This window comes from Staurois parvus, unplaced genomic scaffold, assembly GCF_062004578.1.
Source record: "Staurois parvus isolate SC_StPar_1 unplaced genomic scaffold, SC_StPar_1.0 ptg000189l, whole genome shotgun sequence".
NCBI classification, from domain to species: Eukaryota; Metazoa; Chordata; class Amphibia; order Anura; family Ranidae; genus Staurois; species Staurois parvus.
This window is the reverse complement of record NW_028317985.1, coordinates 1,142,896-1,167,120: the sequence shown is the minus strand read 5'-3', so window position 1 is coordinate 1,167,120 and position 24,225 is coordinate 1,142,896. Positions and strand designations below refer to the sequence as shown.

Below are 24,225 nucleotides of genomic sequence, written 5' to 3'. Positions count from 1 at the left end.
TGCATTCTATTTTTTGTGGTCCAAACATTTTGTATTGACGCAAATCACACTGCAAAGTATCAGCACTCGGTTTCGGCGAGTACTTGCTCAAAAGTATCGGTACACATACTTGCCGATCAAAAAAGGGTATTGGTGCATCCCTACTTCCCATGCATAGGCAATGCACAGCTTTACTGTACCATGGCCATAGTCATTAGGTGTTTGGAGAAGTATGCATGATAACATCACCCAACAGCAAACAGTTTATCAGGACTTGTCCAGTCTCCAGCCTGCATTCCTGTTTAACCACTTCAATACCGGGCACTTGTACCCCCTTCCTGGCCAGGCCCATTTTCAGCTTTCAGCGCTGTTGCACTTTGAATGACAATTGTGCGGTCATGCAACACTGTACCCGTATGACATTTTTATCATTTTTTTCAGACAAATAGAGCTTTCGTTTGCTGAAACTCTAAAAGACCCTGCATGTCTCCCCTGTATTACACTGAATGTAATGCAGTGCACATAGCACTGCATTACATTTTTTACCGGCCTCGATGGCCAGGAATCTGTCAACGGGGACCTGGAAGTGACATCACATCATTTCCGGGTCAGGACAGAAGGGGATGGGAGCAGATGTGTCTGCTCTCATCCCTTCCATATACACGCCGGCAGCTACCGAACTGGTCCCGGGCCCGCAGATGGCCAAGTGGAGCCCGGGACATAGAGTTGGCAGGGGGGCGGAGGCTGGCACTGTGGGCTGTGTGGAAGTAATCCGGCACCATCGCTACCACCCGAATGCTTCCACTTGACAGGTGAGCCTTGCTGCTTACCCGCAGAAAGCCTAAAGGGTAAAAAAACTGCTGGCGATACAAATTGGACAACCCTGCTACATGTTCACCCAATCTGGACAAAATCTGTCTGGATTGGAAGATTTCTTCTAAAATCCATGCAGTAGGTTTACCATTGCCCAGATTTACGCCTGCGGCCATTCATACTGAACTAGACAAACACTGCACCACTAAATCACACCCCACCACCCAAAAACGTAACTACATCAAGTGTCATTACTTGGCTGGAGCCTCCGCTAGAGCTTTGCTAAACATGCAGACAAAGTCTGAGAATTCCTTCCAGGTCTCCAGGTACCAGACACGGACATTCAATTGTATCTGCAAGACCATCAGAGCCTGAAATACAGGAGATGTGAGAAACCAACAGTTAAAAAAGAAAAAAAATCAGTTTAATTCAATTATTTGTCCCTAATGTACTCCCTAATTAAATCTTTTTAATTATTTTACTGTATTCTTAATTTATTATTTTTAATTATAAATAATTTTCAATTAATATTGTTTTTTTTTATTTTGACAGGACCCCTGGATTCTGTAAAGGAATGGGTGGTAACAGGTTTGAGGATGAGGACCATATTTACAGTGAAAAATGTGATATATTCCAGCTCCTGCTGTGCCCCCCCCCCCCCCCCCCCTCAGTGTGACAGCAGGTAGGGGATCCTCTCCCCGCACCTGCTGTCACAATTCAAAAACAGTGCAGACATGCGGGGCTCCGCCCACACACCCGAGTCATTCATTTGTGGTTTCCTGTGAACAAATGAACTACCTACAGAAGTACCATCAACCACTGCAGCAGATGGCTTGTACTTCTGAACAAACTGAGGATGCTGATGAGCGCTCTTGTAGTTCATTCACAGGCCCTGCAACTTTCAAACAGCCCATATGGAGGTACAGGTTGAAAGCTGCACGGCTTTTCTGCAGAAGCCTGACATTGCACCTCTGATCCGCTGACAACAGGTGCAATGCTTTGCAGGCTCCTGTAGGAAAAAAAATAATAAATGCACTTTTTTGCATAAATTTGTACATTTAATACGTTTTCTAAAAAGAAATACAGCGCTCCATTAAATTGTGTCTTTTATATCTGCCTGGAGTTCAGCTTTCAGTTTTACAGCTGCCTATGACATTCTAGGTTGGCAGATTTAAAAGTGGTTCTAAAAGCTGAAGGTTTTTACCTAAAAAAAAACCCCCTCATACTTTCCTGAGCTCGATCTCGATCCAGCTCTTCCGGGTCTCTCCCTCTTGATTGATTGAGATGAAGCAGCAGGAGCCATTAGTTCCTGCTGCTGTCAATCACACCCAGTGAGGAGGGAGCAGGGGGTGGGGCCAAGCTATGCTCCACATCTTAAAAGACAAACAGAGGCAGCTTGGGGGTGAGCACACAGTTGTGTCTCCGGAGCAAGCAGCATGCTCTGGAGTCACTCAACTGGGGAGGAGGAGCCTGGAGCAGGAAGAGGAGGTTGGGGATGCTCTGTGCAAAACCATTGCACAGAGCAGGTAATTATGACAGTTTGACATAAGCTGAACCTTTAGTATCACTTTAAGAGCATTTGCATTGCTCTAAAAATCAATTGTTAAAATGCTTCATGTTCTTATCCTCTTGCCATCCACATAAGCCATGTGTGTGGCAGCAAAGAGGGTGGGCTTTAACACCCACATGCCACATAGATGCGGGCTCCCAGCACAGTGACCAAGCTGTCATACACTGACATCCAATCATGTGACCACTGTGATAGCCAGTAACACTAGTCACGTGACTGGACAGTCCTTCCTGCCCTCAGGTGTACAGACCCTGTTCAAGGGAAGTCAAGGCTGAGCAGGAAGGAGTTAATAAAATAACACATTATATACTAGGCAGGCATGAATTCAATCATCTCACCTCCTCCACATCTACCCTGCTAAGTTTCGGCAGTTCTTGAAGATCTTTTTGCTTGCGTTTCCTTTCTTTCACCCCTTCTCCTCGGACGGCATCTTTTAGCATCTTTCTACCTTTTGTCTTCTGATCTCTGTCAATAAAAGGTAAATGTGGGATTTTCTTGCAGCTTTAGAGATGATCCATTAATATATTTATCACCGGGGCCCACCTGAAATACTTCTCTATCTCCATGATCACCAGTGAGGGGATGACACGTGACTTGCTCGCCATGATGTGGGACACAAAGTCTCTTAAAGTACCCGTCTTCTGGGTAAAGTGCGCCTCCTGTATGGGCACAAAGGCAAAAAAAAAACATTCAACACCAGGAACTTGGATAGAATTCTATGGTTCTCGGAGTTCTCCAGGTCTGAAGTGTTGCAATGTGATAGATCACTAGAGATGAGGAACCAGAATCTGGCCTCCTAGTATTTTTGGTATTTTTAGAACATGAACCTAAATTTATACCATGAATTGACGTTCTCAAGTTTATAGCAACAAAAGTCATTCTTTAACCTCCCTGGCGGTATTCCCGAGTGTAGCTCGGGGTAAAGTTTCAGTACCACAAGCGGTAACCCCGAGCTACACTCGGGAATACCATGCGGCGCTGCTCCGGGATCCCTCGATCACTTACCTTGTCCTGCGCTCCCGCGATGTCCCTCCTGCAGTGTCCCCGGCAATGTAATCCGGCGGATGCCAGCATTTGTCTTCTGGGTTCCGTCCCCTACAAGCATCGGGACGTACGGGGGACGGAACGGCGGGAAATTTGAAAATGACAAAAAGTGACATTCACTAAAATCACATAGTAAAACATTCCTGTTTCAAAACATTTCACATACATTGTGTCCCGAGTGCTTTGTCCGGCGTCCTGCCTGCATTTTTACTGTTCTTTCTGCCTGGAACTGAGAAACGTCCATGGCGTCCAAAATGTGTCCCTTTAGGTCAAAAGCGGTTTTAGACCAGCTAGAGAACAGCGATAGTAAATTAGAACCACTTGCAGAATTGAGTGATAATGATTTGTGGGGGAAATTCGTCATCAGACACTGAAAACGATTTTGCGTCTTTACTCAGTGATGTGCGAACTTGGCGCTATATTTCAAATTTCAGTGTTTTTGGTTTGATTATATTATTGAAGTAAATTTATTATTATATTATTATTTTTTATGATTATTTATTATATTATCATTTATGATTTTGTGTTTCAAGTTTTATCATCCCCGGGATGTTTACTAGACACTTGTTCGGACAGATTTCAGTGAGTTATTCCTAAAAATTACAGGCCTACAATTAAAAAAATGCATATTTCCATGCAAAAAAATTTACCGCTTTGAGCACAGAAATACTGACATAATCAGACTGCTAGGGAGGTTAACCACTTGCCCTCCTGAGGATTTACCCCCCTTCATGACCAGAACCATTTTTTGCTGTTCAGCACTGTGCTATTTCAACTGGTAATTGCACGGTCGTGCAATGCTGTACCCAAACTAATTTTATGTCCTTTTTTCACACAAATGGAGCTTTCTTTTGGTGGTATTTGATCACCTCTGCGGTTTTTACTTTTTGCACTATAAACAAAAAAAGACCAAAAATTTTGAAAAAAAAAAGATATTTTTCACATTTGGTTATAAAAAATATCCAATAAACTCAAAGTTAGTTATAAATTTGGGCCAAAATGTATTCTGCTACATGTCTTTGGTAAAAAAAAAAAAATCTCCATACATGTATATTATTTGGTTTGTGTGAAAGTTATAGCGTCTACAAACTATGGTGAATATATTGGAATTTACACAGCTTTCACTTTCTGACTGCTGATCACATTTCTTGAGGTGCTAAAATGCCAGGGCAGTACACCCCCCCCCCAAATGACCCCTTTGTAGAAAGTAGACACCCCCAGGATTTTGCAGAGAGGCATGTTGAGTCCATGGAACATTTTATTTTTTGCCACAAATTTTTTGAAAATGACAAGTTTTTTTTACATTTTTTTTGTTGTACACAAAGTTGTCACTTTAATGATATATTGCTCATGCATGCCATGGGTATATGTGAAATAACACCACAAAACACAGTCTTCTACTTCTCCCAAGTATGGGATACCACAAGTGATGACTTTTTGGCGTCCTAGCTACATACAGTGGGGATCGAAAGTTTGGGCACCCCAGCTAAAAATTTGTATTAATGTGCATAAAGAAGCCAAGGAAAGATGGAAAAATCTCCAAAAGGCATCAAATTACAGATTAGACATTGTTATAATATGTCATCAAAAGTTAGATTTTATTTCCATCATTTACACTTTCAAAATAACAGAAAACAAAAAAAAATGGCGTCTGCAAAAGTTTGGGCACCCTGCAGAATTTATAGCATGCACTGCCCCCTTTGCCAAGCTGAAACCTGCCAGTGTCATGGATTGTTCTCAATCATCGTCTGGGAAGACCAGGTGATGTCAATCTCAAAGGTTTTAAATGCCCAGACTCATCTGACCTTGCCCCAACAATCAGCACCATGGGTTCTTCTAAGCAGTTGTGTAGAAAACTGAAACTGAAAATAGTTGACGCTCACAAAGCTGGAGAAGGCTATAAGAAGATAGCAAAGCGTTTTCAGATGTCAATATCCTCTGTTCGGAATGTAATTAAGAAATGGCAGTCATCAGGAACAGTGGAAGTTAAAGCAAGATCTGGAAGACCAAGAAAAATATCAGACAGAACAGCTCGCAGGATTGTGAGAAAAACAATTCAAAACCCACGTTTGACTGCACGATCCCTCCAGAAAGATCTGGCAGACACTGGAGTTGTAGTACACTATTCCACTATAAAGAGATACTTGTACAAATATGGTCTTCATGGAAGAGTCATCAGAAGAAAACCTCTTCTACGTCCTCACCACAAAAATCATCGTTTGAACTTTGCAAATGAACATATAGGCAAGCCTGATGCATTTTGGAAACAAGTTCTGTGGACAGATGAGGTTAAAATTGAACTTTTTGGCCGGAATGAGCAAAGGTACGTTTGGAGAAGAAGGGGCACAGAATTTAATGAAAAGAACCTCTGTCCAACTTTAAGCATGGGGTTGGATCAATCATGCTTTGGGGTTGTGTTGCAGCCAGTGGCACAGGGAACATCTCACGAGTAGAAGGAAAAATGGATTCAATAAAATTTCAGCAGATTTTGGATGGTAACTTGATGCCATCTGTGAAAAAGCTGAAGTTAAAGAGAGGATGGCTTCTACAAATGGATAATGATCCTAAACACACCTCGAAATCCACGGGGGATTACATCAAGAGGTGTAAACTGAAGGTTTTGCCATGGCCTTCACAATCTCCTGACCTCAACATAATTGAAAATCTATGGATAGACCTTAACAGAGCAGTGCGTGACAGACAGCCCAGAAATCTCAAAGAACTGAAGACTTTTGTAAGGAAGAATGGGCAAAGATACCTCAAACAAGAATTGAAAGACTCTTGGCTGGCTACAAAAAGCGTTTACAAGCTGTGATACTTGCCAAAGGGGGCAGTACAAGATATTAACTCTGCAGGGGGCCCAAACTTTTACAGACGCCATTTTTTTGTTTTCTGTTATTTTGAAAGTGTAAATGATGGAAATAAAATCTAACTTTTGTTGACATATTATAAGAATGTCTAATCTGTAATTTGATGCCTTTTGGAGATTTTTCCATCTTTCCTTGGCTTCTTTATGCACATTAATACAAATTTTTAGCTGGGGTGCCCAAACTTTCGATCCCCACTGTACAGGTCCCCAAAATTCAATGACCACCTCCAGGCTTTCAAAGGGCATATTTCCTCATATCACTTCTCCACTACCTATCACAGTTTCAGAGGCTCTAAAATGCCAGGATAGTACAAACCACCCCCAAATGACCCCTTTTTGGAAAGTAGACACCCCAAGGTATTTGATAAGAGGCATGGTGAGTATTTTACAGACATAATTTTTGTCTTAGGGTTTTGAAAAAGAAAAAATACATTTTTGTTTTCTTTCTTCGTTTTCCAAAAACATGTGGCAACAAATGAGATCTGAAAAATACTCACCATGCCGCTTAGCAAATACCTTGGAGTGACTACTTTCCAAAAAGGAGTCATTTAGAGGGGGGGGGGGGGGGGGGGCTTCTATTATCCCGGCATTTCAGGGCCAACATTAGAAGCTTATGTCACACATCACCCACTCTTGAAGACCAAGCCTTTTCCGACACTTTTTGTTCACACGAAAAAACAGGGTTTTTTTTGGTAGAAAATTACTTTGAACCCCCAAACATTTTTTTTTAAAGCAGAGACCCTAGAGAATAACACAGTGGGTGTTGAAATTGTTTACGTCACACATTATTGCACAGCGATTTTTCAAACGCAAATCTTTTGGGAAAAATACACTTTTTAGAATTGTAATGCACAAAAACACAATATATTGCCCAATTGTTTGATGACTTATAAAAGATGATGTTACGTTGAGTAAATAGATACCAGACATGACATGATTTAAAATTGTGCATGTCGGTGCAATGGCAACAAAGTACATGTATTTTTATTATCAATAGGTGACGCTTGCAAAGCGAAGTTAGCTGTCAGGCAGTGGTGTGGATCCCGACAATTCTGTCGGGATTCTTCCTGAGCCTGGAGCGGCTCTGCACTGTTAACTGATAGCAGGCAACAGCCAGCTATAACCTGACTCTGGGTCACAAGTATATAACAACATTTGCTTTCTTCTGATACAGACCCACCCCAAGAAAAGCATTGGCCATACTTCTCTATTAAATAGTTTCCACACTTGCTATTTGAATGGAATCCTAGATGAAATAATCAGGTTACAGTGCAATTAGTCCAATCCCCACTCATGCCTGAAGTATATGGATGTATGAACGGATAATCGCCCATGGCATTAGCTCAATAAAATTCCTACCGGTTTACTGTTTTGAACCATGGCAATAAAGGCTTCTCCTGGTACAAGGACCAACATCTCTGCCTCTTCCTGGCAGAAGGGTTCTCCCTACAGGAAAGAAGGAGCACAAAAACTAATGAAACATATTCAATTCAAACTTGGTCTTCTATTTCAGATGAAACCAGCAAGTTATGACTATTGGAGCTCATTTACACTTGCTTCAACTTTAAGACACAAGCAGCCTACCGCTTCACCATGCTTTTTGATGTGTTTTTGTTGCTTCTTATACTTTTTAGCCTTAATAAATCTTGGAAAATGCCCTGTGTATGTTGATTTTCAATTTGCTTTAAAGGGGCCCAGTAGAACCCTAGCTCATTGGTACCTTCATTCAGCAGATCTGCTGTTTAGTAGTACCCCCAGCTTTGCTGATGCACCACTCAGTAGTACCCCCGGCTTTGCTGATCCCCGTTTAGTAATAACCCCCAGCTCTGCTGAATGTAAGGGGTTGCCTTCCTTCCACTGACCTCCAATTTAAGGGGTTGCCTTCCTTCCCCTGACCTCCAATGTAAGGGGTTGCCTTCCTTCCCCTGACCTCCAATGTAAGGGGTTGCCTTCCTTCCCCTGACCTCCAATGTAAGGGGTTGCCTTCCTTCCCCTGACCTCCAATGTAAGGGGTTGCCATCCTTCCCCTGACCTCCAATGTAAGGGGTTGCCTTCCTTCCCCTGACCTCCAATGTAAGGGGTTGCCTTCCTTCCCCTGACCTCCAATGTAAGGGGTTGCCTTCCTTCCCCTGACCTCCAATGTAAGGGGTGGCCTTCCTTCCCCTGACCTCCAATGTAAGGGGTGGCCTTCCTTCCACTGACCTCCAATGTAAGGGGTGGCCTTCCTTCCCCTGACCTCCAATGTAAGGGGTGGCCTTCCTTCCCCTGACCTCCAATGTAAGGGGTGGCCTTCCTTCCCCTGACCTCCAATGTAAGGGGTGGCCTTCCTTCCCCTGACCTCCAATGTAAGGGGTTGCCTTCCTTCCCCTGACCTCCAATGTAAGGGGTTGCCTTCCTTCCCCTGACCTCCAATGTAAGGGGTTGCCTTCCTTCCCCTGACCTCCAATGTAAGGGGTTGCCTTCCTTCCCCTGACCTCCAATGTAAGGGGTTGCCTTCCTTCCCCTGACCTCCAATGTAAGGGACATATAGTCCACTTACTCTTAGAGATCTGGTTTTAGCAGGAGTACCCTAAAACCTAAAAAATATTTGAGGGTTCCTCTGAGGTAAAAAGGTTGAGAAAGGATAATATAGTTTAATGTGAAAATACACCTAGGGGGTCCCTAAACTGAAGTGACCTTTGAAACCCCCTGCTGGCTGTTACTGAATGAGAACCAAATCGCTCTCTTCGTTCCTCCCAAGACCTCCTGCTCTCTAGCTCCCTTGTTACCTCCTCCCATGCTTGCCTCCAGGATTTTTCCAGAGCCGCTCCCATCCTCTGGAACTCCCTTCCTCAATATGTCCAACTATCTCTGTCCACTTTTAGACGATCCCTGAAAACTCATCTCTTCAGAGAGGCCTATCCTGCCCCCACCTAACAACTGTACATGTATTTTGTCCATCAGCCCATCCCCCACAGTGATTACCTTTTATATCTGTCGACCCTCCCTCTTAGACTGTAAGCTCTGAGGAGCAGAGCTCTCTGAATCCTCCTGTATTCATTGTATTGAAATTTTACTGTCTGCCCCTATGTTGTAAAGCGCTGCATAGACTGTTGGAACTATATAAATCCTGTATAATAATAGTAATCAGGGGCGGACTGACCATTTGGAGACTCAAGCACTGCCCGAGGGCCCGGGGTCAGTAGGGGGCCCCATGAGATGCCCCTGGTACCTTTTTCATAGGCTTTTTTTTAGTGTGGGCAAGGACACAGGTGCCCCATGATCCCCTATTGCCCGGGGGCCCCATGAGTTCTCAGTCTGCCCCTGATAGTAATGATAATAATTGGAAGAAAGAACTCACATTGCAGTGTTCCCCTGACCTGCTCCAGGTAATACTCCGTGCCACCGGCTGTGATTGGATCACGCACTTATACTCCTGAGCCTGCAGAGCATTCAGCACTTGTCCTCCAGAGCCATCCTGTAAGAGAACTGATTGGAAATGCCCCCTGAGTCTGCTGCTGATATACCAGAATGCACACATACATGAATCATTTATAGTCTGCACAACCTCTGAAGCTAACCATATCTAACGCCTAAAAAACAGCAATCTGTATACAGTATACCAGCCATTCTCAACCAGGGCTCTGTGGAACTTCAGGGTCTCTCCAGAGGTTCCTAGAGCTGTGTCTGATGGACCTCCTGGTACTTGCAGTCCATTGTTTACTTCCCCGACCCAAAATCAGAAGGTGTGGAATGAATGGAAAAGGATCTGAGGGTCCTAGTAGATTACAGGCGCAGCAATAGAATGCAATGCCAAGCGGCAGCGAGCGTGGCCAGCAGACTATTAGCATTCATTACAGAGGGATTTAAAGCGGAGTTCCACTCACCTGTCAAAAAATAACAAAAACTGTAGCTGCTGACTTTTAAAAAACAGCCACTTACCTGTCCCTCGGTCCCGTGGTGTGTCCCTCGCAGCCCATTTCACCAGCTGTCCTGTATTCCAGGAGGCCGGCATCTTCAGCGGGGGCACCCGGCTGTGACAGCTTGCGGCTTCACAGCCGGGTACCCACTGCGCATGCGCGAGTAGCGATGTGCTTCATGAATGGTCCCGTCGTCTTCTGGGACCTGTCACGTGTCCCACAAGACTTCGGGGAGGGAGGACAACTTCCGCTTCCAAATCGCCTAGGTGATTGGACCGGAACTGGGAGCGGGTACCTGTCAAATTTGCCAATCCTTAATGGGGAGCAGTCCTTAAAGCGGAACTTCCCCTTTTGGGTGGAGCTCCGCTTTAAGGGGGTTGAGGGGTTATACCAAGGTCATGACTGAAGCTACAGTCTTGATCTCTGTATTGTTTTTTTTCAGCAGGTGAATCTATTTTAGAAAAGGTAATTTGAGTGGCTAAACAGCCGTCGGTTTACTTTCACAAGCGGCTGCAGAGGGTCTCTGTCCCCCTCCGCCGCCACCTTAACAATGCTCTCCCGTTCGATCGAGGTCCAGTAAGGATGTGACTGGCAGCATCTGGTACCAGGTACTCCGGGAGAGGAACTGATGTTGTTCTTCCCAATCTACGATGGATGTCAGCAATAGGAAGCAATGAGGATTTAGTCACTTCCATTGTGATTGCACTGCGCTCATACGTAAACTGTGATTGCACTTACTCATATGTAAACTGTGATTGCACTGCGCTCATACGTAAACTGTGATTGCACTTACTCATATGTAAACTGTGATTGCACTTACTCATATGTAAACTGTGATTGCACTGCGCGCATACGTAAACTGTGATTGCACTGCGCTCATACGTAAACTGTGATTGCACTTACTCATATGTAAACTGTGATTGCACTTACTCATATGTAAACTGTGATTGCACTGCGCGCATACGTAAACTGTGATTGCACTGCGCGCATACGTAAACTGTGATTGCACTGCGCGCATACGTAAACTGTGATTGCACTGCGCTCATACGTAAACTGTGATTGCACTTACTCATATGTAAACTGTGATTGCACTTACTCATATGTAAACTGTGATTGCACTGCGCGCATACGTAAACTGTGATTGCACTGCGCGCATACGTAAACTGTGATTGCACTGCGCGCATACGTAAACTGTGATTGCACTGCGCGCATACGTAAACTGTGATTGCACTTACTCATATGTAAACTGTGATTGCACTTACTCATATGTAAACTGTGATTGCACTGCGCGCATACGTAAACTGTGATTGCACTGCGCTCATACGTAAACTGTGATTGCACTGCGCGCATACGTAAACTGTGATTGCACTGCGCGCATACGTAAACTGTGATTGCACTGCGCGCATACGTAAACTGTGATTGCACTGCGCTCATACGTAAACTGTGATTGCACCGCGCTCATATGTAAACTGTGATTGCACTGAGCGCATATGTAAACTGTGATTGCACTGCACGCATACGGAAACTGTGACTGTACTTTGCGCATATGTACATTGTGATTGCACTGCGCGCATACGTAAATTGTGATTGCACTTTGCGCATATGTAAACTGTGATTGCACTGCGCGCATACGTAAACTGTGATTGCACTGTGCGCATATGTAAACTGTGATTGCACTGTGCGCATATGTAAACTGTGATTGCACTGTGCGCATATGTAAACTGTGATTGCACTGTGCGCATATGTAAACTGTGACTGCACTGCATGCATACGTAAATTGTGATTGCACTGCGCTTATACGTAAACTGTGATTGCACTGCGCTCATACGTAAACTGTGACTGCACTGAGCGCATATGTAAACTGTGACTGCACTGCGCTCATACGTAAATTGTGATTGCACTGAGCGCATACATAAATTGTGATTGCACTGAGCGCATATGTAAACTGTGATTGCACTGAGCGCATATGTACATTGCGATTGCACTGCGCGCATACGTAAACTGTGATTGCACTGTGCGCATATGTAAACTGTGACTGCATGCATACGTAAACTGTGATTGCACTGCGCTCATGCGTAAACTGTGATTGCACTGCGCTCATACGTAAATTGTGATTGCACTGAGCGCATACGTAAATTGTGATTGCACTGAGCGCATATGTAAACTGTGATTGCACCGCGCTCATACGTAAACTGTGATTGCACTGTGCACATATGTAAACTGTGATTGCACTGAGCGCATATGTACATTGCGATTGCACTGCGCGCATACGTAAACTGTGATTGCACTGTGCACATATGTAAACTGTGACTGAATGCATACGTAAACTGTGATTGCACTGCACGCATACGTAAACTGTGATTGCACTGCGCTCATGCGTAAACTGTGATTGCACTGCGCTCATGCGTAAACTGTGATTGCACTGCGCTCATGCGTAAACTGTGATTGCACTGCACGCATACGTAAATTAAACTTTTTGATGTAGGAGAGGAATGTCAGACTGGCGGCAGTGGTTAATGTAATGCGGGTGAGCCAGGTGTGCAGGAGCATTGCAATGATTCCTATTAGCGCAGGGTGTCAAGCGGCCCTCCATCTGTTGTGAAACTACAAGTCCCATCATTCCTCTGTCTTTGGAAGTCATGCTCGCAACTGTCAATCTTGCAATGCCTCATGGGACTTGCAGTTTGGGAACAGCTGGAGGGCCCTCAATTTGACACCCGTGAAAGCTGTATAACAACAATAATGAATACCCCCCACCGCCGTACCGGTGTCTATGTACACTGCTAGGCTCTCTGGACATTTCTTGGCTTTCTTGGCCTGAGGAGCCCTGGCGGGGTCACGTGACGGAGGAGCTCTGGCCAATTTACGCGGCGGAGGAGCACTGGCGGAGGCGGTGCTCTTGACGGCTGGCGCAGGCTCACGTGACTCAGCTGGGCGGGCCGAGGGCTCTCGCGGAGCTGTGGCGGCACGTGACTGCGGAGCAGCCAATCGCCGGAACAGAGGGAGCTCCTCCACTTCCTGCTCGCTGTCGCTGCTGATGATAGTTTGCGCTGCGACTGGGCGCCTGGCGGCGGCGGTGGAGGCCAGGAAGGGCAGGCGGGGCAGTTGCTCGCTGTCGCTGGATTCGGACGAGGAGCTCATGCCGACTTCCCTTCAAACTTGGCGCCGGAAACGAGGTGGGCGGAAACGGCAGTGACGTCAGGAAGTGAGGAAAAATGTCGCTGCTGTGCGCTGTGTCCCGGCGGCTCGGTGAGTGACCTCCGCGCTGTGCGTGTAACCTGACTGGCTGTGTCTCCATGGCAACCGGGGCAGTTGGGTTAGGTGACACTGACAGCTCATTAAAGAGAACCGGTCACCACACATCAGTGTCATCCACGTGGGGTTGAGCTGTGACCTCCAGAACCGTCTTCCTGGATCGCAGAGTCCAGCCATAGGGGTCGGGGAGAGCTCTCTGCCTGGAATATGGAGGAAGTCACCCGACCGACACTCACCTGAGAGTCGGACAAGATGGCGGTGTGGAGAAGAGCCCCCGATATCTGTGGAGAGGCTCGTCACCTGACAACCAGATAAACATACCGGGGACAGGGGGCTTCCATGTAACCATAGGGGGGCGCTCCAGTACACGCATAGGACTGTTGTGCCAGGTCCCACGCACACGTCTTGTGTTCCCGCCTGGCAAGACACGCATCACGCCACCCATAGTATCACCCCGAACACAGCAGACAACACGCACCAAGAGCAGTGCCCGACAAGGTGCCGGGACGTCTTTGGAGTGCGTAGGGCTTCGTTCTCTGTGCATCATGTGAAAAACATACAAAACATAAACTGCAGACGTGACCTACGTGTCATGTGAATGGGGCCTAGAGCTTCGTCCACACAGGTGTACCTAACAAGTCCAGGCCAAGGCTGATATTCTGCATTGAAGAACCAGCACTTTATTGTTTGCCAGAAAGTTACTTAGAACCCCCAAACATTATTTATATATAAAATAAACCGTCAAAACAGCGCAAATATATAATAAAAAAATTCATAAATATACCCTGCAGTGAAAAATTAAATAAATGACAAAATATATAAAATGGAAATTAATAAGTCCCACTCCAAATCAATAAAGTGAAAAATAAAATATATTCAGGAAAGTCCTTTTCCAAAAAAAAAAACTTTTGACCCGTGTTTCCACTGAAATAGTGCTCAAATACCGCACTCACCAGATATTGGTGAAAAAAATGCCTTTTAGGGTTTTTTCGGGATCCTAGACCAGGGTGGATTTGATTTAAATCACTAGTCAGTAAGGCTTGATATAAATCCTAGTTTTCTACATAAAGACTAATTCTTGCTGGTATAACTTTAATATACAAGTAGATGAAGATTTTTAGAATAACAACTTTTCATATTAGTTTTTTTATCCCCAGTTTAATAGGTTAATCATTCATATTTGGACAACTTTTCTGTTGTACTTAGGAAGGAGAAAAATAATCATTACCTTAATAATAACAATTTAAATAGATTTATTCATCTGAAACAATAACATTCCAGCAGATGTGATTTGCTTAAACATCCATGTTTGGTAACTAATTCGGCTAAACAAAATATATATATTTGAAGAAACTTAGACTGTCAGCCCCTTCCTCCTCACACTTAGTTTCACTTTCTTCTTGCGCAGATCTATTCCACTCCAAACAATCAGAAAAATATTGTTTCTATTCTATTCACTGAACTTCTTGAAACTTAGCACTGAAGGGGTTGATTCTGTATTCATAGGTTTGTAGAAGTTAGGATGAAGGTCTTTTTCTTAACTGTTCATGTTATAACATTTTTGCTGTGAAGAAGAGGCATGTGATCTCCGCTGAGTCCAATTCAGTTTTGAGAACTGCAAAAGTAAACCAACATCTGTGATAATATCTTGTAGGCAGAGAAACTGCCCAATAATCTTACAAAAACCTCTGGAAGAGCATGACATTGTGAATGGATTCATGGAATTTATGTACCAAAAAATCTAAACATATACAGCCTTATTCTACATAATTAAAAACTAATCTTTATTTTATGATGGAATAACCTTTGGATGGTAATATATTTTCCTCAAAAAGCATTTTATTTAAAAAAATCCGATTTAAATAAAAAAAAATCCGATTTTTGTTTTTTGATTTTTTAAAAACAAAATCATTGATTTTTATCCACCCTGGGCCTAGAGCTTCGTCCACGCAGGCGTACCTAACTAGTCCCAGTCCGGGCCAAGGCTGGTATTCTGCATTGAAGAACCAGCACTTTATTGTTTGCCAGAAAGTTACTTAGAACCCCCAAACATTATTTATATATATATATATAAAATAAACCATCAAAACAGCACAAATATATAATAAAAAATTCATAAATAAACACTGCAGTGAAAAATAAATGACAATAAAAAATATAAAAAGAAAATTAATAAGTCCCACTCCAAATCAATAAAGTGAAAAATCAAATATATTCAGGAAAGTCCTTTTCCAAAAATAAAACTTTTAACCCGTTTTTCCACCATAATGGTGCTCAAATACCGCACTCATCAGATATTGGTGAAAAAACGCCTTTTAGGGTTTTTCGGGATCCTAGACCCAGTCAATATGCCTCCAATCACCAGATATTTTTGGATCTCCCCTCCTCCAGACAGGAATATAGCCAGCCTCCAACCTCCAGGATCACCAGACACCACTCATTAGCTGTGTAGACAAAAAGCGAATCCATCTACAAGGCTTAATGAGCAGCAGCATTTATTCATTTATTTCGCATATAATTTCACGGTTTTGGCGCTTTTACGCACTGGCCCCAGAGAATAAAATGGAGGCGTTGCATATTTTTATGTCACACAATATTTGTGCAGCACATTTAGAAAAAAAAAAGTATTTTATTTATTACAGGTACTTATATAGCACTGTCAGTTTATGCTTCCCTTTACATATACACGGCTCAAAATAATGAAAGGAACACTTTGAAAACACATCAGATCTCACTGGGGGCAAATCTCCTGCTGGATCTCTATACTGATATGGACGGAGTAATGTGTTATGAATGTAAGGATGCCCCATCATATGATGGAAATTAAATGTATCAACCTACAGAGGACTGAATTCAAAGACACCCCAAAAATCAAAGTGAAAAAATGATGCAGCAGGCGAGTCCATTGTGCTGAAATTTCATTGCAGCAACTCAGAATGGTCCTCAGTAGTTTGTATGGCCCCCATGTGCTTGTATGCATGCCTGACAACGTCGGGGGAGGCTCCTAATGAGACGATGGATGGTGTCCTGGGGGATTTCCTCCCAGATCTGGACCAGGGCATCACTGAGCTCCTGGACAGTCTGAGGTGCAACCTGGCGGCGTCGGATGGACCGAATCATGACATCCCAGAGAAGTTGTATTGGATTTTGGTCAGGCGAACGCGAGGGCCATTCAATGGTATCAATTCCTTCATTCTCCAGGAACTGCCTGCATACTCTAACCACATGAGGCCAGGCATTGTCGTGCAGCAGGAGGAACCAAGGACCCACTGCACCAGTGTAGGGTCTGACAATGGGTCCAAGGATTTCATCTAGATACCTAATGGCAGTCAGGGTGCCATTGTCTAGCCTGTAGAGGTATGTGTGTCCCTCCATGGATATGCCTCTCTAGACCATCACTGGCCCACCACCAAAACAATCATGCTGAACGATGTTACAGGCAGCAGAACGTTCTCCACGGCTTCTCCAGACTCTTTCACGTCTGTCACATGTGCTCAGGGTGAACCTGCTCTTATCTGTGAAAAGTACAGGACGCCAGTGGTAAACCTGCCAATTCTGGTGTTCAGTGGCAAATGCCAATTGAGCTCTATGGTACCGGGCAGTGAGCACAGGGCCCACTAGAGGACGTCGGGCCCTCAGGCCACCCTCATGAAGTCTGTTTGATTTTTTGGTCAGAGACATTCACACCAGTGGCCTGCTGGAGGTCATTTTGTAGGGCTCTGGCAGTGCTCATCTTGGTCCTCCTTGCACAAAGGACAAGATACTGGTCCTGCTGATGGGTTAAGGACCTTCTATGGCCCTGTCCAGCTCTCCTAAAGTAACTGCCTGTCTCCTGGAATCTCCTCCATGCTCTTGAGACTGTGCTGGGAGACACAGTAAACCTTCTGGCAATGGCACGTATTGATGTGCCATCCTGGAGGAGTTGGACTGCCTGTGCAACCTCTGTAGGGTTCAGGTATCGCCTCATGCTACCAGTAGTGACACTGACCCTAGCCAAATGCAAAACTAGTGAAAAACAGTCAGAAAAGATAAGTAGGGAATAAAATGTCAGTGGCCTCCACCTGTAAAACCATTCCTGTTTTGGGGGTTGTCTCATTGTTGCCCATCTAGTGCACCTGTTGTTAATTTCATTAACACCAAAGCAGCGGAAACTGATTACCAACCCCCTCTGCGACTTACCTAACCAGATCAATATCCCACGAGTTTCATTAACTTTATGCTATACTCTGATTAAAAAGTGTTCCTTTAATTTTTTTGAGCATTCTATATTGTACATTCACATCAGGGGTGGGGAACACGCTGTTGTTGTTTTTTTTTTTATTTGTGGCATGGAGGGTATGTAGTTTGTTTTGTTTTTTAATGCTGCCAGCATTCTTTTGTTTACATTCAGCAGTCAGCTGGGAATCCCACTGATGAGTCATCGGTTGTTAAGCACGCAGGCGGACGCCGGCTCCTTCACAACCTGCTATACCCAGCTAAACTTTGGCAAATCAGCAGGGCAAAAATGGAAATACGCCGGCAAAAACGCTAATACTGAGTGTTTTTATTCAGTGTTTTTTCGCTGTTTTTTTTTTTTAGTTTTTAGTATGCATGGAGCCTAAAAACGACTGGTTGCATGTGCGGCCGGGTCTTTGGTGAGTGTCAACAGTAGAGTATCTGCATTGATGAAGAGGCATTCCTGCTTTCTAACTGACCACTTGAGAAACAGAGGATCCAGAACAGGCAGAGGAGGTCTTATGTGTTCCTTGCATTTGTCCTTGAACACACAGGTCCTTAGAGGTGCATGGGATGGAGGAGGAGTCTATCTTTATTTTAGAGATGGGCTTTTATAACATTTTGCTGTAAATATGTTTGTTTTTTGCCTCAGTTTCTCCGTCACCTGCAACGTTGATCCTGGTAAGGGATGCATCAAAGAAAACAGGATCTACTTCAAAGAACATGGGAGGAAAGAGTCCAGGGCAGAGATACGGTGTCAAGACCCTAGATGGTGAGCCTATTATGTGATGCTTTATTGAATCGAAAGATAGAAACAGAGCCAATGCAGTGCACAATAGATCAGTGTATTTAGCAGATTGAAACAATGTAGAATTTATATTTTATTAACCTCCCTGGCGGTATGATTATTTCAGATTTTTGGTGCTGAAAGCGGTACCATTATTTTGCATGGAAATATGTAGTTTTTTTATTGTAGGCTGTAATATTTAGGAATAACTCCCTGAAATCTGTCCGAACAAGAGTCTAGTAAACATCCCGGGTATGATAAAATTTGAAACACAAAATCATAAATTATAATTTAATAAATAATCATAAAAAATAATATAATAATAATACATTTAATTCAATAATATAATCAAACCAAAAACACTGAAATTTGAAATAGAGCGCCAAGTTCGCACATCGCTGAGCAAAGTCGCAGAATCGTTTTCAGTGTCTGATGAGGAATTTCCCCCACGAATCATTATCACTCAATTCTGCAAGTGGTTCTGATTTACTATCGCTGTTCTCTAGCCGGTCTAAAACCGCTTTTGACCTAAAGGGACACTTTTTGGACGCCATGGACGTTTCTCAGTTTCCAGGCAGAAAGAACAGTAAAAATGCAGGCAGGGCGCCGGACAAAGCACTCGGGACAAAATGTATGTGAAATGGGTTGAAACAGCAATGTTTTGCTATGTAAAATTTTTTTTAAAAAAATGACATTTTTTAAAATTTTAAAATTTCCCGCCGGCGGTACCCGTACGTCCCGACGTCACAAGGACCGGAACACAGAAGCCGGATGCCGGCATCAGCCAGAGGAGATGGCTGGGAACGCTGCAGGGGACACATCGCGGGAGCGAAGGACAAGGTAAGCTCTGCAGGGACTCCCTATGCAGCGCCGCATGGTAAGCCCGAGTGTAGCTCAGGGTTACCGCTCTCGGTACTGACATTTTACCCCGAGCTACACTTGGGAATACCGCCAGGGAGGTTAAAGTGATACTAAACACAAACTGTTTAATTTACATTAGCCCTTCTCATTCTGTATGTGGATGGTGGCACTGTAGTTATTTTAATTGAAGAAAAAAAAAAAAATGTGTGTACTTTTTTCCTAATCAATATACAGCTGTCACATGACCAGCTCCTTACTAGCCTGTCTGCAGGGAAACGTAAGCAAGAGGCACTTCTAGTCTTTTGCTGCTGGTCACATGCAAAATTAAAAAAAAAAAAAACTGCCTTTTGGGATACAGAGTAAAAATAAATAATATCAATAAACTGTTTTAAATTGTCATATAGTTGAAATCAAATCGTTATTATTTTTTGGCAATAACATTGTCTTAGAATACCAGGGAGGTGAAGCCTCCATCAATCAAGATGTAATATCCCTCCCCCACTGTGTTTAGCTGGTTAGAGGGCAGGGAGGGAGTGGGCTGTCATTTACCACTGTGTATACACCCACTTGTGTGACTTTAGTTACATGGCTGCTCAGATGTGATAGGGAGGAAGTGCACAGCATACATATTCACTGAAAACTGAGCATGTGCTGAGCTGCCAACAGTGCACTGCAAAATCTCCAACTGCATTGGGAACATGGACAGAAGGGGGAGATAGAGAACAGCAGGATCAACCATTTTTTTTGCAGAACACAGAAAACGAATCCCATAGCGACTGAGTATGAACAGCATGTGAATTCAATTTGAATTTACTCAAAACATTTCAGGTGCATCAAAACAAAAGTGTGCAAAGTCCTCCAGCCACAGCCTGTGTAGAATAGCCTGTCCACTGCCAGCATGCCACAGAGAAGACATTTGTGCTCTGCATGGAAGCAGAGGTGTGAAATGTGCCACTTGCTGAGTCAGGATGGGAATTGTCCTACCAACAGGGAACATAATCTTTGATAATTGCAGTCATTAGTGATGGGGGGAGGTCATGCTGGTTCTCAGCAAAATGCACTTCATGGAATGTGGGGGTGCATAGGTTCTTGTGTGTGTAGCTTTTATGGCTGTATACAGTGGGGATCGAAAGTTTGGGCACCCCAGCTAAACATTTGTATTAATGTGCATAAAGAAGCCAAGGAAAGATGGAAAAATCTCCAAAAGGCATCAAATTACAGATTAGACATTCTTATATGTCAACAAAAGTTAGATTTTATTTCCATCATTTACACTTTCAAAATAACAGAAAACAAAAAAATGGCGTCTGCAAAAGTTTGGGCCCCCTGCAGAGTTAATATCTTGTACTGCCCCCTTTGGCAAGTATCACAGCTTGTAAACGCTTTTTGTAGCCAGCCAAGAGTCTTTCAATTCTTGTTTGAGGTATCTTTGCCCATTCTTCCTTACAAAAGTCTTCCAGTTCTTTGAGATTTCTGGGCTGTCTGTCACGCACTGCTCTTTTAAGGTCTATCCATAGATTTTCAATTATGTTGAGGTCAGGAGATTGTGAAGGCCATGGCACAACCTTCAGTTTACGCCTCTTGATGTAATCCCCCGTGGATTTCGAGGTGTGTTTAGGATCATTATCCATTTGTAGAAGCCATCCTCTCTTTAACTTCAGCTTTTTCACAGATGGCATCAAATTACCATCCAAAATTTGCTGAAATTTTATTGAATCCATTTTTCCTTCTACTCGTGAGATGTTCCGTGCCACTGGCTGCAACACAACCCCAAAGCATGATTGATTCAACCCCATGCTTAACAGTTGGACAGAGGTTCTTTTCATTAAATTCTGTACCCCTTCTTCTCCAAACGTACCTTTGCTCATTCCAGCCAAAAAGTTCCATTTTAACCTCATCGGTCCACAGAACTTGTTTCCAAAATGCATCAGGCTTGTCTATATGTTCATTTGCAAAGTTCAAACGATGATTTTTGTGGTGAGGACGTAGAAGAGGTTTTCTTCTGATGACTCTTCCATGAAGACCATATTTGTACAAGTATCTCTTTATAGTGGAATAGTGTACCACAACTCCAGTGTCTGCCAGATCTTTCTGGAGGGATCGTGCAGTCAAACGTGGGTTTTGAATTGTTTTTCTCACAATCCTGCGAGCTGTTCTGTCTGATATTTTTCTTGGTCTTCCAGATCTTGCTTTAACTTCCACTGTTCCTGATGACTGCCATTTCTTAATTACATTCCGAACAGAGGATATTGACATCTGAAAACGCTTTGCTATCTTCTTATAGCCTTCTCCAGCTTTGTGAGCGTCAACTATTTTCAGTTTCAGTTTTCTAGACAACTGCTTAGAAGAACCCATGGTGCTGATTGTTGGGGCAAGGTCAGATGAGTCTGGGCATTTAAAACCTTTGAGATTGACATAACCTGGTCTTCCCAGACGATGATTGAGAACAATCCATGACACTGGCAGGTCTCAGCTTTGCAAAGGGGGCAGTGCATGCTATAAATTCTGCAGGGTGCCCAAACTTTTGCAGACGCCATTTTTTTGTTTTCTGTTATTTTGAAAGTGTAAATGATGGAAATAAAATCTAACTTTTGTTGACATATTATAAGAATGTCTAATCTGTAATTTGATGCCTTTTTGGAGATTTTTCCATCTTTCCTTGGCTTCTTTATGCACATTAATACAAATTTTTAGCTGGGGTGCCCAAACTTTCGATCCCCACTGTATCTCTGTCACTGCTGCCTCTGACTGCTTGTGTCAGGAGGTAATTTGGTGATGTCAATACTGTGCTGCTCACTGTTTTCTTTGCTGGAGACTCTGACATTAAGAAGGAAAACCCTCTCTCTACCAAGATGGCTACTTCCACAGAGACAGTGCAGACCAAAACATAAGTCCGTACCGGGATAGATCACCCACAGGGAACCAAAAAATATTGGAACTAGTCACAGGTTCCAGAGAGTCCCTCTCTAAAGTGACACTGTCGTCACCAAAAAAAATGGAACCCGGATTGAAGGTCTCTGCAAGTGAAGAGACATCACACTTGCCTCTCCAGCAACTTGTTTCCTACCTTTTGGCTCTCTAAGTTTTTCTGGGGGAGATTATATTGTCATTTAAATTTGTTTTGGGAGTATTTTATTGCTTTGCCTGGCGTACATTATTATTTTTTGTTACCTCTCCTGCTGCATCCTGTTGACCCTTGTCTGATTACATTTTTAGGTGAATTTGTCCATGCTGGAAACATTCTTGCTACTCAGAGGCTGATGCGATGGCACCCAGGGTCTCAGGTAGGCTGCAGTTAAAATTACTGACAGTTTTATGGTTTCTTGCACTTTAAGCACTTCCCACCCTTAGAACGTACCGGTACACCTTCAGGTTGAAGTGGTTATACCAAGGTCATGGCTGCAGTCATGACCCCGGTATCCTTCTTTTCAGGTGTTGATACTGAATAATGAAAAAGTAATCACAGCGGCTATATTGCCACTGGATTACTTTTACGTGTGGTTGAAAGTGGTCCCATTCCCCTCTTGCGTTCCCCCGGGGGGAGTCCAGGACTGAAGCCAGCATTTCTGCTCACTGAGCATAGAAATAGAAGAATGGAAGCTCCCCAGTCGTCGCTATGAAACCGGAAGCAACAAGGATGCTGTAAACAAAACCTTGTACAGCGTCTGATCAAATCAATCTCAGTTTGATCAGATGCTTTTAAGGGCAGAGGAAATAACTGGGGATCTAATAGATCCCAGATGTCTCAGTAAAGAGTACCTATCACAGCCCATGCTGATTATGTTCATCCTTTGCGAGAGTAATAAAGTTTAAAAAAAAAATTTTAACCACTTGCCGCCCAGCCACTGTAGATATACGGCGGCAGGGCGGCACTCGCAGGCAAAACCACGTTTTAAAACGTGTGTTTTGTAAACAAATAGGAGGCGTGCCACCGCCCTATCTGTCCCGCCGATCACCGCCGCAGATGTGAGTCGCCGGGTCACAGCCGGTCCTTAGCGGCTGTTTCCCGGCGATTGGCGGCAAACAGTGACAGACAGCACAGCTGCAGTAGCTGTGCTGTCTGTCACTTCCCTGTCAGCTCGAGGATGAGCTGATCGAGAGAGAACAGTTTTTCTTTCTCAATCAGCCTTGTCCCATCCAGTACACACCCCGCCCCCTAGTAAAACACTCCCCCTCACTCCTATAACCTTTCCCTGCAAAATAAAGTTAACCCCTTCCTCCCCATTGCCATTAGTACAGTGTCAGTGTTTTTTTTTTTGCACTGATCACTGTATTAGTGTTTTTGGGGATGTCAGTGACCCCAAGTCAGTACCCCCCAATGTCAGAATGTCCGCCGCAGTCCCACCATAAGTCGCTGGTCGCTGCCATAATTCACTGATCGCTGCCATTATTAGTATAAAAAACCCCTAAAAATCCCAGTATCTTTCTGCCATTTGTAAACGCTATAACTTTCACATAAACCAGTGGTTCTCAACCTTTCTAATGCCGCGACCCCTTAATACAGTTCCTCATGTTGTGGTGACCCCCAACCATAAAATTATTTTCGTTGCTACTTCATAACTGTAATTTTGCAGTGGGAGGACTAGTGCCACATCATTGGTGTCAGTGGAAGGAGTAGTGCCCCATCACTGATGTCAGTGGGATGAATAGTGTCCCATCGTTGGTGTCAGTGGGAGGAATAGTGCCCCATCGTTGGTGCCAGTGGGAGGAATAGTGCCCCATCGTTGGTGCCAGTCGGAGGAATAGTGCCCCATCGTTGGTGCCAGTGGGAGGAATAGTTCCCCATCGTTGGTGCCAGTGGGAGGAATAGTGCCCCATCGTTGGTGCCAGTGGGAGGAATAGTGCCCCATCGTTGGTGCCAGTGGGAGGAATAGTGCCCCATCGTTGGTGTCAGTGGGGGGAATAGTGCCCCATCGTTGGTGCCAGTGGGAGG

General features: G+C 44.0%; 2 protein-coding genes across 2 annotated transcripts in view; one reads left to right on the top strand and one right to left on the bottom strand.

Moving 5' to 3' along the window:
- EME1 (essential meiotic structure-specific endonuclease 1) overlaps positions 1-13,378 on the bottom strand; it is a 22,124-nt gene extending 8,746 nt beyond the window's left edge. Inside the window, exons 1-6 of the mRNA XM_089677605.1 lie at positions 12,940-13,378; positions 9,616-9,743; positions 7,635-7,721; positions 2,906-3,021; positions 2,701-2,827; positions 1,048-1,163 (exon numbers count right to left, since the gene is read on the bottom strand). Coding sequence (XP_089533731.1) covers positions 1,048-1,163; positions 2,701-2,827; positions 2,906-3,021; positions 7,635-7,721; positions 9,616-9,743; positions 12,940-13,315 — 950 coding nt within the window. The 5' untranslated portion in view covers positions 13,316-13,378. The remainder of the gene's footprint in view (positions 1-1,047; positions 1,164-2,700; positions 2,828-2,905; positions 3,022-7,634; positions 7,722-9,615; positions 9,744-12,939) is intronic.
- Positions 13,257-24,225, top strand: part of MRPL27 (mitochondrial ribosomal protein L27) — a 23,111-nt gene continuing 12,142 nt past the window's right edge. Inside the window, exons 1-3 of the mRNA XM_089677606.1 lie at positions 13,257-13,423; positions 18,297-18,416; positions 22,509-22,576. Of these exons, the coding sequence (XP_089533732.1) occupies positions 13,390-13,423; positions 18,297-18,416; positions 22,509-22,576 (222 nt within the window). The 5' untranslated portion in view covers positions 13,257-13,389. The remainder of the gene's footprint in view (positions 13,424-18,296; positions 18,417-22,508; positions 22,577-24,225) is intronic.